This window comes from Echiichthys vipera (genome assembly GCF_963691815.1).
Source record: "Echiichthys vipera genome assembly, chromosome: 1".
Lineage (NCBI taxonomy): Eukaryota > Metazoa > Chordata > Actinopteri > Perciformes > Trachinidae > Echiichthys > Echiichthys vipera.
This window is the reverse complement of record NC_139826.1, coordinates 18987715-19003308: the sequence shown is the minus strand read 5'-3', so window position 1 is coordinate 19003308 and position 15594 is coordinate 18987715. Positions and strand designations below refer to the sequence as shown.

Below are 15594 nucleotides of genomic sequence, written 5' to 3'. Positions count from 1 at the left end.
GTCCACCTCTCTCACTCATATTCCGGGTACGAGCCTAAGGGCACACTTAACGGAGTGGTAGTTGCTTTCTGCATGAGCGTGTCTCACTGCCCAGCAGAATGAAGTCTTCCTTCATGTTTCCTCACACTGAATCTACAGTGAATATGTGTGAGACTCCCATTTTGTGTGTCCCCATTCTGCCCAGTTACACACGTGTGTGTGTGTGTGTGTGTGTGTGTGTGTGCCCCAGTTATTGTGTTTTCCGGTATGCAAGTGTGCGAGGCTGGTGTGCATGCACAAGTCAGTGCATGTGTGCAGATATCTGTGTGCAATTGTTCTGACAGTCAAGGCAATTGCCCTCCAACTCCAGCCACAAAGAGAATATTGATATTAAGTGGCCTAACTGTGCCACCCGACGAGCGAGGAGGGGGGAAACAATCAGCTTTCCATGGAGGACGACTAGAGTGAATTGTCTGGCATTTTGTAGTCAGTTGTGATGGAAGAGGCGGGAAGCGAAAACGTAAAAGCCCTGAGGTTGCAGACTGCTAGTGAAGGATGTAAAGCTGTAGAAGGAGATGGGGAGAAGAGACAAGATAAAGAGGAAATCTAGTGCATCTGCTTGTTTCTCTCTTTCCTTTCTTCAATGTGTAGTGGACAGAATCCACTTAAAGGGATTGTGTGTGCAGATGAACAGTGATAGGCTTCCCTCCGTAGTGAAATCCGTAGTGTAGCCAAAATCTGTCGGATGACCATCTACGATCCAGCAGATCTCAGAGGACATCTGGACACACTGCCCACATTGCCATGACACAGAACTGGATTCAAATCATCAATATATCTCTTTAATAACATACGAGTCATTACAACAACAAATACATACTAGATTGGAAGCACAATTTTATCTCAACTATAAAACCAACAGTGCTCCTACTTGGTGAAGCTACAGTATAGTGGTAAATGGGCTTAGCCATTATGTATTGCCAAATGGAACTTCTTAGTTTGTTGTGTTTTACTGGAATAATGATTAATTAAATAGCTTTGGTTCATTTCACAAATTTACAAGGCACTGCAATGACTGAGCAAATAAATTTGCTGAGAAGTTTGTAATTCACCACAAGCAAATCATAATTTCTTTACCATTATGTTCCCTAACCTAGCACCCATGAGTTACGAGTAACCACAATTTACGACTGATAGAACAGAGCGGCAGTCTACAGCTGTTAAGTAACAATATTGGGATCCTTCACAATACCAAGCTCTTTGTAATGTGTCATTAATGGTTGTGGATCCCTCTATCACTAGAGCTCTCTACATTTCTTTTTAAATGATTAGTGTGTTTTTTGCTTTAATTTTACACTGCCACACTTTGTATGATGTCCAGGTACAAAAACTGCTGACTAAAGATTACGGTAAACAAGGTCTCTCGTTTTGAAAAAGGCAACAAAATGCAAAAGGGCTCCTGACAAAATGGTCAACAAACATTTTTTTTTTTGGCTTAACTAAACCTTCATAATGCTGAAATTAAAATCTAATATCAAAGGTCATCCTGCAAACCACATGTTACCCAAACACCACCCATCATGCAAAGCTCCAACTTGACGTATCCTCCACAAAGCTTTAAAAGGGTATGAATGGCGGCTTGACCTCAGCCATTTGGCAACTATATTTGTGAGGACCATTTCAGAGAAACATTTTAAGATTCACAAATGCATCCCTTATAAGTGCACATACTGCAGCATGACTGCTGTTGATTCAAATGCTGTGCATCCTGAATTATGCCATCCAAAAGGAGGGACAGGTGTTGCCCTCAATCATATCAAGTCATATTAGAATCAAACATTATTTAATCATTAATTTATTGAAAAAATGCATTTAGGACGTTTTAATCTTATCAACAATAACGGGCACCCAGCGATTGACAAAAAATGACCCTGTTGTCTCCCCATATACGATTTATAACAACCCAATTCCATTTGACACCTTCTGATAGATATCCAGAAAAATAAAAGATTGTTCTAACCAGACATATGCCACTAATAGGTTGTACAACAAGTAATTGGTAGGTTAACAGACAATATTGGTTGGGAAAAAAGATTGCCTTTGTGTATGTGAGTGTGTGATTTAGAGGGGCAATTGTAAGCAGGAATGAGAGGCAGGGTGGGTTTTTTGACACAGAGGAAAATGAGAAAAAAAAGCCCCTGACTGGTCCACCTCTTGTTCAATAGAGGGATTAAGTTTCTTTCTCTTTGCTCCCTCTCTCCAAAGAAACCTAGGGGGAGGGAGAGAGAAAGAAATAGAAGAGGGAAACAAAAACTTCACGTTTAAAAAAAAAGAGAAACAACAAAGAAAAAACAGGAAGAAAGAGTCATATGATTACCGGTCACGTAATGCATGCAATTACGCATTTGGCTAAGAAAAGATAGATACCAATAACTGGTGTAAAGTAGATAGCCAAAACAAAAAGCAGTGCACAACATTAAAAAGTACAGGGGCTGTTTCTTGTGAAAACTTTTTGCACCAGTACTTTTCTGGTTGAATTAAGTGTCCTGTTCAGTGGGTGTGTTGAGGATTAAAAATGGCAACAATACACCAGAGCACCGTTGCACATAAACTCCAGTCATCAGCTAGTCTGTTAGCCCAAGAAATGCTAGCGCTGAGATTTTGGAAGTAAGTGACCATCAACAGCCGATCCCTTTTCTATGGCTACGCTTTCCTAAAAAGGATTATATAAATAGCTGATCTCCCCAATCCCATGCTAATCATTTTCAGTGTACTTATTACACAATAATAAAACATTTTGGGAATCATACATTAAGTGGAAGATAAGATGATTAGTTGTTTTGTTTTGTCTTTAATACATGGTTTACAACGTAAGGCCTAGATTTTAGCTCCAAAACAGGTAATGTCTTTTTTGGCATGTGTAATATCTTTGAGTAGTCTGTTTACCCAGTGTGAGTGTGTGTGTGTGTGTGTGTGTGTGTGTGTGTGCAGAAAATCCAGTTAGCCAACTCTGCAGAAACTCCTACACATTTCCAAGTATGGAGGGAGGGAGCGGTGGCAGAAAAAAGGAAAAAAACTGGAGTGGCATAGAGAAAAGAGTGGTGGTTTTCTGGTGGATTAGAGAGTCAAATGGATTGGAAAGAAAGTATAGAGTGTGAGAACCTCAGACAGACACACATACACTTCCTGAAACTGTCACCAGCTTTGTGTTATGGTCAGATCAAGGTGACAGGCCAGTGGGTCTAAGCCTCTAAAGAAACAGCTACTGAACTGGCAGCAATGCCTGCTTAAAAAAAATCCCAAATGGTCCAGCTGGTCTATCTGGTATTCAACATAGAGAAAATATCAAATGTGCAATCTCTTAACTGGTTCTGGATTTCCACATGCAGAGATGCTGTATTTTTGTATTATCAGTGATTTTAATTGACTTTATGTTGTTGTGATTATGACCGTAAAGTGCTCTTTTTTGAGTGCTTATAGCCCTCAATCATGATGCGGAAACCACTCAAATCACAAATCAGATAATCTTGACTGAAGTAAACCCCAATGAAAATGTTTTATTATATTATAACATATTATATTATATTAAAGTAAATTCCCTTTTAAATGCAGGCACAGTTTTACTCTGGTAATAAAACCATGCATACATGTGGCATGTGTTCTTTCCTTAAAGTGTTATGGAACATGTACTGTATGTGCACTGACGTCTATCAAATAACAAATCAGTAACCTCAATCTCTTAAACTTGCACATTAAAATGAATAAAATGTTGATCTCTTAATGCACTGGTAGATGCAACTTACCATTTCTTGCACCTCTTTCTGACAGAAGAGGAGGAATTTAGATGAGCAATACCAGGCTTTTTTTTGCTACTAAATCTTGCCAAAGTCCATCTGGACACATTGCCCTTGCGCGCTCTCTGTCTTTTTTTCTTCCTCTTGTGCCGTCTCTATCTCACACAGTAACTCACTCTCAAATCAGAGTCGGTCAGGCCCTGCAGCACAAATGCTGTCAGACCACATCAGCTCTACCTCCATTAGCTAGCTACGATATAACATCCCTGCAACATTCCCTCTACACATCACAATTAAATCCTCCATTTATGTCTGAATTTCTGCAGAAACTAATATTCCATTCTGCTTCCATCTCTCTACTGCAACTCAATCCCACTTATTATTCCACCTCAAACTCAAATTATTAACTGCATCCTCCTTCATTGCATCTATACATTAGAGCCAATTACATTCTCCCTCTCTCTCTCTACAGCATAAGAGAGGTGCATCGTTTCACATAGCGATTATATGATCTCTCCATCTCCCCCTCCTTTCAGCAGCTCACCTACTATTTTCTATTTTATTTTCCAAGCATAGCATTTTTTCTTCCTGCTGCCCCTCTCTTCTCCACTTTAACTGGATTTTTTTAGATTTAATCTCAAGCAACATGTTCTACTCTCTCGCTCAGTTAACGCACACATGATAAATGTGTTCATAGACAAATTCACACAACAACACACACTTTCTCTGGCTATGTGCCTGCCTCTTCAGTCCTCTCACAGGCTCGTGAGAGAGACAGGCGTTGTCCATGAATAGATGAAGTGAAGACCGTGATGCTCTCCTCCCTAATCTCTGAAAAGACAGTTAAGAAAGGGGCACCCTTCTCTCACACTCTCTCCCTCTTCATTCATTTGTTCGTTTATCCGTGCCCATCCATCGTTCAGTTGGGATGACCGGACAAAGCCGTTAATGGCATTCCCCTTCACGTTCACTTCCCCTCCTCCTCTCCTCCTATCTTCTTTCTCCTGTATTCATCTCTTATTTTCCTTGCCTCCCATTTACCCATGGCAATTATGCTGACATGCACTTGTCCTCCTCTTCCTCTTTCCTTTCCAACATCAGCATTCATTGATTGATTCTCCAAACTATTGAACCTTGTTAACAATTAAATCTCAGCTTTATAGATATATTATCAGGTATGAATGACCCATTTCTTCAGTGGATTGTTTTAACTTTGTTCTGTGTGGAAAAATATCAAATTAACTGCACCTAGCAACCACTACTGCAGCTTCCGTGTTAACTGAAAACGACAGAGGGCAGACACTCACTGCTGACTGGATAAGACAAAACAAAACACTCTTCCTTTACTAACAAGAAATCAGCTAACTTGAACACAATGTCAGGTTGAATCAAGACGAACAAAATGACAACTCACTTTAAAGCTCAGGCTATGATAGTTTAGGAGAAAGCTCATCCTAAATTAAGAAGAGAACTGTCAATTATCTTAGAGGTTGAAATTACTTGAAATTAACAATGAGCGAAGCAAAAATTGTGATTTGACTTTTCAAGGCTGCTGTATGTCTCCACGCCATATTAACTGTCATTGGCTTGGGTGGAGAGGCATTATATCCTTCAAGTACACCATGTCTGTCCATAATTACATGGCTTTGACTGCAAATATCGGATTTTTCTGACTTTCCATTACTCTTCCAAGACAAATAGAGTATTTTTTTCAAACAATGACTACCAGTATGAGCCTCCTTTCTTTCCCTTTTATTACCAGTCCTTTCCCTCCTCCTCTCCTTGGTTTAGTCCGGAACATGCAATCATCATCCAATTTCCCTCTCCTCCCCTGCCTGTCTGTCTCCCTCCATTCCTCCCCTTCCTTCTCTGCCTATTTAACTGCCATGGCAACAGGTGATATAGTGGCTCTCACAGGACCATGTCTCATTGAGGATAACAGGACAAAGCACATGCATGTGTACAGACAGACAGATAACACACAGACATTGTGGTAGGTCTTCTATAATGTGCGATACCATCCAAAAAGTATAGCAAGCAAGTTTGGACAACGAGCGATACAAAGGAAGTGTGAAAGTGAGCGTAAGAGAAACTGAGAGGCGTAGGAGAGAGTGCCAAATGAAATGATAGAGATGTAGATGGAGAGCCAAGAGTGCGGTAGTGGAGCTTAATCAGATAGCACCCACACACGTCCTCACACCATACAAGCTGCCTGCGCATATCCATCTGCCTACCACTTACATATATACACTCTGTTACAGCCGACAAAAACCTGCTGTTTGAATCAAAGAATTATTGTTTTGTTAACCGATGGGATTTGGAGAAGCCTTCAAATTTGAAACTACAAAATCTATTACTTTATTAATACATTCTTTTAAAAAATGTTGGTTGATGTTTAGTTTGCAAAGCACCTCCTTTCACAAATTAATTTATACGACAAAGTAACAACTCCCCTGGTGAATATCATATCATACCAGCTTTGTAATTTTGACCATTAATATGCTGTGTGTTTAGTTCATAGCGTACCTCCTGTGTCTATAAAATCAGACCATTACTCAGGAGGAAAAAGGAATACTGCTGCTGCTTTGCCCAATGGGTTTATTTAACCTTTTTCATCCGGTAATGAAATTAATAATTACAAAAATCACAATAATAATGGTAAATAAAAGGCGCAGCCATGTTGATTACAAAGTCAATGCATCAATGTTGATGCAACTAATTGGATGAGTCACAGAGTGAGTGGGATACTGGGGTTGGGAGGACTTGATAGGAAATAGATGTTCACATGCAGAAGTGCACCATTTCCACTCAGGCAAACTGTGGCTAAATTGCTAAAAACTTGCACAAAAGCAAAATAAAATTACTTGCAGACCATGCGGGATAACAGTTGTTGTCAGACAGCAGTATAAGCAATATTACATCCTAAAAAGGGAAACATGTCTGCAGCACTGTTTAGCTATTGACTGTTGTCACTGATTTGAACTGTTAAAAAAATCCATGTGACTATAAGCATTTATAAGTGAGCTATTTCAGGAGAGTTGAGAGTTGCACTAGAGCTCTTAAAGCTGATGCTGGTCCTGACCTGCAGCATGCTGAAAATGTTAGAGCTGCCTTGTGTTGAGTGGCTTTGCGTGAGAAGGGGATCAATGGTGTGTGTGTGTGTGTGTGTGTGTGTGTGTGTGTGTGTGTGTGTGTGTGTGTGTTAGTGTTAAGTTGGGTTTAACAATGAGGGTTAAACATCTTTCACCACACGTACATACACACATACACAGTTCCCAGGCTGGATCATGGGTTCAGATTAAGACCATAAGACATGGGTAACCTATATTTATGCGTTTTATCAGAGCTGAACATCGCAGGGCTCCACACCAATACAACACAGAATGGACTATACGTCATACAGAGGTAGCGAGGGGTTCGTGGAGGAGTACTAAGCAGCCCAAATAAAACATGACACAAAAATCTGGAAGGAGAGAATAACAGGTGGACTAAATAAAAATAAGAAGAATGCAGGGAGAAAGATGGACCTCCACTGTCATCAATACATCACTGATATCAGGATGGGGGTGGAGGTTGGATGGAGCATATATGGACAGCTAATGTAGATCAGAGCGCTTGACAAACTCCATGCTATAGGGCCTACTTAAGTGCTGAAATGATTCGTCGATTAGGTGATTAGTCAATGATTCAAAACAATGATTCCGGATGGCAACATATGTTGAATGTCATACATAATGTGTCTTTTACCACACTGTCACAATCTAATAAATGGCCTCATGCCAAAAAAGACCATTTGGAAACATGAATAATTGATGTCATTTAGCAACCAAAAAGGTCAAAAATACACTGGTGCCAGCTTCTCCTATGTCAGGATCCTCTGCTTTTTCTAGTTTTACAGGTTAACTGGAGAGGAAATAATGGAGACAAATAATGAAAATAAGTTGGCTGTATTATAGATGACAGAATAAGCTCACAAAGAAGGATGGATATTCGTGGTGTATGTTTTTTGACTTGGCACAGTTACATCTGAAGTAGCACGCTGAAAAGGATGTTATTGGGTTGGGGAATTCAAGCGGCATAGACTAGTGCTTCACATATTCCTGAAAACCTGTGGTGTTTTATTTACAGTGGGCTACGGAGCAGTATTTGAGCAATGCAAAATCTCTCCAAACTTTCCTAAAATCTCTTTCAACTTGGCATTGTGAGGCTGGATAAGCAGCGGTGGCAGCTATGCTGATGGGAACATTCAGCCAAAAAAACAGCGCCAGGCAGTGCCTTTGTTCCACGCATAAATAAATGATTGCTTCATTTAGGCTGGCAGTTTCAATAGAGTCTGTCGGAATAAGCAGGATAATCAAGAGTTCAACTGAAATAAACAAGAACTTTTAAACTGAATGAGGACCTGTCTATCTTTGACAGAGTGAATGGGGTAATGAGACTCTTTAGACACACACACACACACACACACACACACACACACACACACACACACACACACACACACACACACACACACACACACACACACACACACACACACACACACACACACACACACACACACACACACACACACACACACACACACACACACACACACACACACACACACACACACACACACACACACACACACACACACACACACACACACACACACACACACACACACACACACACACACACACACACACACACACTCTCTTATTCATACAAAAAACACAACAGGCCATGCTTAAGCACCACAAGCTTCAAACTCTCCAGATTTGGCACACACAAGCTCCCTCTGTTGTGGGAGACCTGGTGACCCGGGGGTGGCTCTACTTGAACAGAGCAGTCTTATTTTGAAGGACAGGACCCCATACTGAGAGAAACACAAACACCGGAGACAGTAGGGCGTAAGGACTTTACACAACCTGTCACTCTGTCAGTATTTACCCGTGCTTAGTCTATGCCATTCGGTTCCTGTTCAACTGCCCCATTTTCTTCTTTGCCACAAAGTTCAAATCACTAAATCATTCTCTCAGTATGATGAATATGTTAAATGAGCCCACATATTTGCATAAAGAAAAACAAGCACAGTATTTTTATGTCATTCCTTGAAACATTGTAACCAATAGTAAACAAAAAGAAAAATCTACTTTAATCAGCGCTCCATTCTGGAGTAGGCGGAGTTATGAAACAAGAGTGGTCTTGTGGGATAAGAAAAGCTCTTAAGAGTCTTTTCACAGTTATTAAGTCCTGCCAGGTCATCATATTCTATTGATGTTTTTGAACTTTGACGTGGGGCCCACCACAGATATAAATCTTAGAATCTACGTGGCTCCAACAGGTCACATGACTGCAGTAATGTCTTAATAATACCAAAACCAAATATTAATATATTAACTTGGAGGACAATTTTAAAAAGGCCCACATGGCCTCCGTAAAGAGAAATATCAATGGACAAACCACATAAGAGATTGTGATTAAGCGTCAAACTCCCTGCATCTAATCTAAGGAGTTAATAAGCTTTTGTCCTCACAATAAACCAACTCACAAGAAAGAAAGCACAATCTCAGTTCAAGTCAAATCAGCTTCCAACCCTTAACAACATAAATGGAGAGCTTCATATCATATATCTGACATTGACACTAAGCAATGTACTGCTGTATAAGGGAATTACCTTTTGTTGGATATGCCTTGTTTCTTGGCCATGTATATAACCTTGGCCTGAGTTTTAGTGACAGCAGTGTGTTACAATGAAAGAAAACATAATTACATGTAGCGATGCATCCTTGTTCATTAAAAAAAGTTACACTGACACTAAAATATGAGTCTAAATAAGATATCCATAGCTAAACAGTTGACTGTAAATTTCGAGAGGCATTTTCAAATACAGTACCAGTCAAAGGTTTGGACATGCTTTCCATTCATTTTCAATTTCTTTTCCTTTCCATTATTACCTAAACCTGATTTCTCCCAATAACTTGGTCTTGTAAACGTAGTGACAGACACATCTAAATCCCTTCCTTCAGGGCTAGGGTTGCTGTCTATTTGCTTTGTAAACAGTGTGCTCTGCTCAGGCCAAAATGAGCCTTTCTCTAACGGACCGTTAGACCGGGGGCTCACTAATCTCTTTCACACCAGGATCCAAATGACAAAAGATTGTACCCGAATTGTCCAGACAAACTCAATGAGCTATATTGTCAGCAAAGAATATCCTTCTGCTGTGTAGTTTCATTAACCATTACAAAGCCACCGTCTCAATAATTACTGCAGAGTTCAATCAACAGCTCTCTGACAATATACGCTTCATAAACTGCAGAGCTCCTGTTTTTGACAATAATAGAGAAAAGATTTCAGAGAAAGCGAATGATTCATACCAACAACAACTGTATTTTTCTAAATTGCTAAATAAAATTAATTCAACCTCCAAATAATTTGTGTATAGCAGATTGTTAATGGCTAAGAATGCCATTTATCTCACCTAAATAAAAAGCCAAATATCTTCCCACTAACTCAAGAGAAACTCCCTGGCCGAGCAGACATCTGGGCTCCAGAGGCCACAGGCATGGCAACTCTTGCATGATATGTACCTATTTATTTATTTAACAAAAGCAGAATAATGGGCACGATGAGCTGTTATCTGCTTCACAACTGTCTTTTCTTTGAAGGACAGTGCAAACATCAAATCATCCCCGCATTTCTGCCATCTTTCTTTGGAACTCCACCAGAACCTCTCTACACATTTTTCTAATTAACTTGTATAATTGACAAATCATGTCAAGTGTATTTTTTCCAAACGTGCCAACAAACGATGTCTTAGGAAGCATCAATAATAAATAATAATATATTTTATTTCTAAGTGCTTTCTGAATAATCAAGGAGACTATCAACAGATAAAACCTACACAAAATGATAAAATGGAACAATGTCATTAAAGAGAGTATGATCAGACCATATGTCATTCTAATATGAACTATAAATGTGTAATTTTAGGAGGAGGAATTTTGTATAAAATAATCTTCACTTTTAAGAAGAACTCATTAGGTTCAAGCCATGTGATCAGTTCTGGTCTCTTAGCGCAGACACACAATCCCAATGATGTCATATGTCTAACATGCAGAGAGCTCAAATAATGTCACAACCTACAGCGCATCCTCTGGGAACTGTAACATGCAGCGGCAGATGGACAGCACAGGTCATATTCCTACGTGACATGCAGGCACAAAAGCATGCAAGTACACACCCCCACACACGAACATATTGCTGAGGAAATAATTTCACAAGTCATACAATCTCCCACTAATTTCATCTCCCTTCTTGTCCACTTTCCCCTCTTATGTTTCAGTCTCTCCCTCAGGTTTAATTGACTATTGTGGCAGATGGGGTGGCGGTTGGTCTGTGGGAATCAATGTCTTCATTGTGAGACTGAGAGAGAGATTAGCAGCTAGTTAGCACTAGTGAGAGGTGACAGCTGGCACTGTTAACTTCCCTGTCACTCATACGCTTACGCTCTTACACACACGCACGCACACGCACACGCACACACACACACACACACACACACACACACACAGTTAACCCTTAGCTGGGCTAAGCAATAATTACACACAAGAAAAATACTGCACCTTGAGCATGTCACTCAAACACTGAATAATTGCGGCCTAGTATGCTAATCGTGCACACTCACACATATTCTGGGATAATCCATTTTTGGCTTAGCTTGACATTTAAAAAAAGGAAGGAGCAGGAAAGGCAGTATTTCCAATGTCAGCCAAAAACTAAGGACTCATCGAGGGCACGTCTCCACACTATTCTAAAGAGAGCTGGGTGTAAACATGTTTTTGCAATCTAAGGCTTGAGTATGTCTCAAACTATGACTTGAAGGCAATTCACAACAAAAAGAAAAGTAACATGACAGCTCACTGATGTTTGAAAGGAAGCCAGGACACGAAGGCTTTGCCACTGAGGCAGAGCAAACATTCATCATGAGATATATGACCCAAAAAGTGACTACGACAGCTGCTGACAATGGCTCCAGTTTCATTAAGGCATCTGAAATACGTCACGCTGATTTGGCAGCAGTTGTTTATTTTACATTTTGCACAAGTAAGATTCCCAAACAAGCACTCACACAATCTCAACCGTCAGTTGGTTAAAGACTTCCCAAAACACTTCTTCTATTCTAGACGAGGCTGCACAACATGGGAAAGTATGCAATAAGCAAAAACACTCTTGAAATTTGTGATAGCGGTATTACTTGCAATAAATAAACGGCTCTTAAAGTGTACTCAGCTCTGCTTTTTTGCTCCTTTCAATATACAGCATTAAACATTTTGCTTGTTGCTTGTGGAATTAAATTTCTTTTAAAGGAGATTATCGTATTGAGCAAATTGAACTGAACACAAAAAGGCCCCATTAAAAGATGGTTGTCAGTTGTCTTCTGATTCTCTCTTTACTAAAAAACAAAACAAGAGTCTTTTGTGATTTGTTTACTGTCCAAGTTGATATATTTATGACAATAAATCAAATTCATGTGCAGTCCTAATTGTAGGGCATCTTTGAAACCACAATTGGCTCCATCAGGCCGATCATATATAAGGATTTAAGCTATAATGTTTCACACTAACCAAATACAACAGCTGAGTTAGACAGACTTTAGCACTGTCATAGACCAAAATGGTTCATCATGAACAGTCTATCATCTTTCACATCTATTTGTATTGCACCAAACCACAACAACCCCTGCTAAACACATCAGAGCACAGAAAGCTAAATCCTCAGATTTATGACATTGAATGTGCTGACAATGAACATCCAGATGTTAGCCCTGCTGATCTGATGTACAGCTGCTCTGGACCACAGCTCCTTTTTTATGAAATTTCTACTGATACTGCGGTCTGCTATTACAGTAAAAGAAACAATTTCATCAGCCCACTGGGGATTTTCTTAAAAAGGAAAAACAGTTGCCATGGCTGTAAGATTTATGGACGTTGGGATCTGCTGAATTAACTCTGAATTTATTCCAAATCACTTGAATTACACGTTTCCTATTATTTTTCCTAGTACAACATGCCAACTTCATATCACTTCCAAATTATAGTGCCATATAGATGTCAATTAACCAGGAATGCTTTCTGTCTAAAAGGTAAAGAATGTAAAAGCCAAAGCCATTCATCATATACAATTGGAAAAAACTACAACAACTTGGTAGTGATAGTCTATTCACTAAATTAAAATAAGTAAAACAAAATGTGGAATCCTTCCAAAAACCTTGCACACTTTCATACCTGCACATAAACCCATTCATATACATGTATAGATCTTTCAACACACACAAGTTGGTATTATACAGCCACTGTCCCATGAGAAATATTATTAAATTTCCTCCAGGGTTCCCACCAGGACTGACATGCCTGGTCAAAGCAGACCACAGCAGGGAAACTATGAGGGCTCATGTTGCTACGCCACCATCTTCAGAAAGCTGTCTCTTCCATGACTGGAGGGTGTCAGTTACTTAGCTCCTTCTTCATCTGGGTCAAATCAAGTTCAACAACAAATGCTTCTCACAAGCTCTGACACAGCGTGTTTTGACATGACACCGGGGATTCGACTTGATTTTAATATTTGCACGGCCCTTAATGTACCGAGTGAATCCTATGACTCAAGGTGTTTCGTCATCCATTCAAAACACACACACCACGCAAATTCTGAATGCTGTCAACCCCAAATAAAGATGTTTATCCTAATTCCTCAAGAGGAACAAATGGAGCGTCAGACAACATCGATCCGAACGGTCTCCTGAAGAGACCTGCAGAGTTTAACATAAGAAAATGTTATAAATCCCTTTGTGTGATTAAATATTTAGAGAGCAGCATAGAATATTTTTGATGTTTGGATATTTTGGATGACATTCAGCTGGTTTTGACATGGGAAAATATAAACATTAACCAAAAATAAAAAATAAACACCCAACATGCTCAGCCAAAATTAGCCCTGGGTAATTTAAAATGCCAACTATGAACATTTGGAGGCAGATTTAAATCACAAATCACTGTATTTTCCATCTTACCAAGTTTTTCAAAAGCATAAGCCACAGTGTATACATGTTAGCCAAAACATGGGTGAAACTACGCCAGTCAGCATGTATAGTGGGACTGACTGGATGGACAAAGACACAAAACATAACTAACATAATATGATCTAAGTTTAGAGATTAAAACTCAACCTGTTTTTCCCACTACAACAGGCTGGGCCTTGCCTACAAAGATTTTTGTTTCTTTGTATTCAATGTTTGTTTAGAATAAATGATCTTTTATCGTTAGGAAAATGACTAGGTAGTCCTAAAGGTAGTTTATCGCTGTAAAACTGACTAGGTAGTCCTAAGGTAGTTTATCGCTGTAAAACTAACATACCTACATGTCCAAATCCCAAATACAGTCCCATACAAACCTTTGTTACTAACAAATACTTTTCTGCAAACAGGTAATTACAGTGTAGTTATATTGAACAACACCTTACTCTGCACTCTATCTCCCTCTCCAGGGCATAACAAAGGAGAAGGAGAGAGAGGTAACATGATACAGATGGATGATGTGCGTCTACTGTTGCACTCAGACAGTGTGTAACGCAGCACATTTCCTCTTTTTGCTTGAAACTAATGCCCTTACACTCAAAAATATCAATCACAGAACCACCTAATTGATTTCCGTTTTAAAATATCTCCCACTTCTGCTGCTCAGATTGCACCTTCAGTCCGTCAGCTACTGTTCAAATTTAAAAGAGGCGGTGAGTGCCTGAGTGAGTACACATTCATCTCCCAGGAAGAGTAACGTGCAGCGAGAGGATAGAGCTGTAACATGAGGAGCGCAGATCGGCTGTCACCTTTTCTCAACTGTTTCTCTGCTCCTGGAACTCTTTGATATTCCATGCATGCATGAAAACCTACTTAATTCCCACTGTGGCTTTGTCTGTGTATCCAATTTGTTCCACTGTAGCCTACAGATTATTCAGAGCGATGTTTTAAAAAAAAGCAACCTGTTTCTCTTTGTGTAAAACAAGGCCTCTCCATTGTTTATGTGCAAACCATCTCTGTGTGCTCTGAGGATAAAGGATATTGGTGATTTGCTGGTTGATAACTTATAAAGTGTTATATTTGCAGAGGATGTAAACAATGTCAGTCTATGAATTGATTGTATTAACACAGAGCTCATATTACAACACTGCCTTGATTAAAACCAAAGATTTTATGCTTGAAAGGGTGAATTAATTAAGGATATAACAAGAAGAGTGAACATCTTTTGAACCTCAGCCAACAATATTTGTTGTGACATTTGTTCAATTTTCCTTTACAGATATAATTATATATGAGCCATTCCACTCGTCCCTGTCCTTTTGTTCTTAGCAGGTGCGTGACACTTAAATGTGAAACTCTGCAGACTGTTGGTTTGTATTTCTACACCTTGTTGCCAGACAAAGATGTGTGCCTGTGCTGTAGGTGGTGACTTAATGTTTGTGTCCTTGATAATATAATTACAATGTACATTTTCTTTTACAAACAATATGTAATTTCACCTCTCTCATTCATGGCAGCAGCTATCCATTTCCCTCTCTTATGCAGTGACACACAAACAGTAAACAAAATAATGACACACACACACACACAAACAAAACAACCTACCTCCATGGCTAGTGCGGCCGTTTGCTGGTCGTAGTGATTCAGGAGATTGGGCATAAAGGTGTTGTTGTAAGGCAGATCCTGGCACATTCTCAGTCTGATGGGCTCACAGCTAAACTCACTGTGGCTCTCTATGGACTCCATATGAATGGACAGAGC

At 39.6% G+C, this 15594-nt stretch overlaps 1 protein-coding gene across 1 annotated transcript in view; it reads right to left on the bottom strand.

The window, feature by feature from the left end:
- Positions 1-15594, bottom strand: part of LOC310949878 (frizzled-3-like) — a gene marked incomplete at its 3' end in the record, with an annotated part of 28012 nt that extends 12418 nt beyond the window's left edge. Inside the window, exon 1 of the mRNA XM_083917477.1 lies at positions 15439-15594. Within this exon, the coding sequence (XP_083773603.1) occupies positions 15439-15579 (141 nt within the window). The 5' untranslated portion in view covers positions 15580-15594. The remainder of the gene's footprint in view (positions 1-15438) is intronic.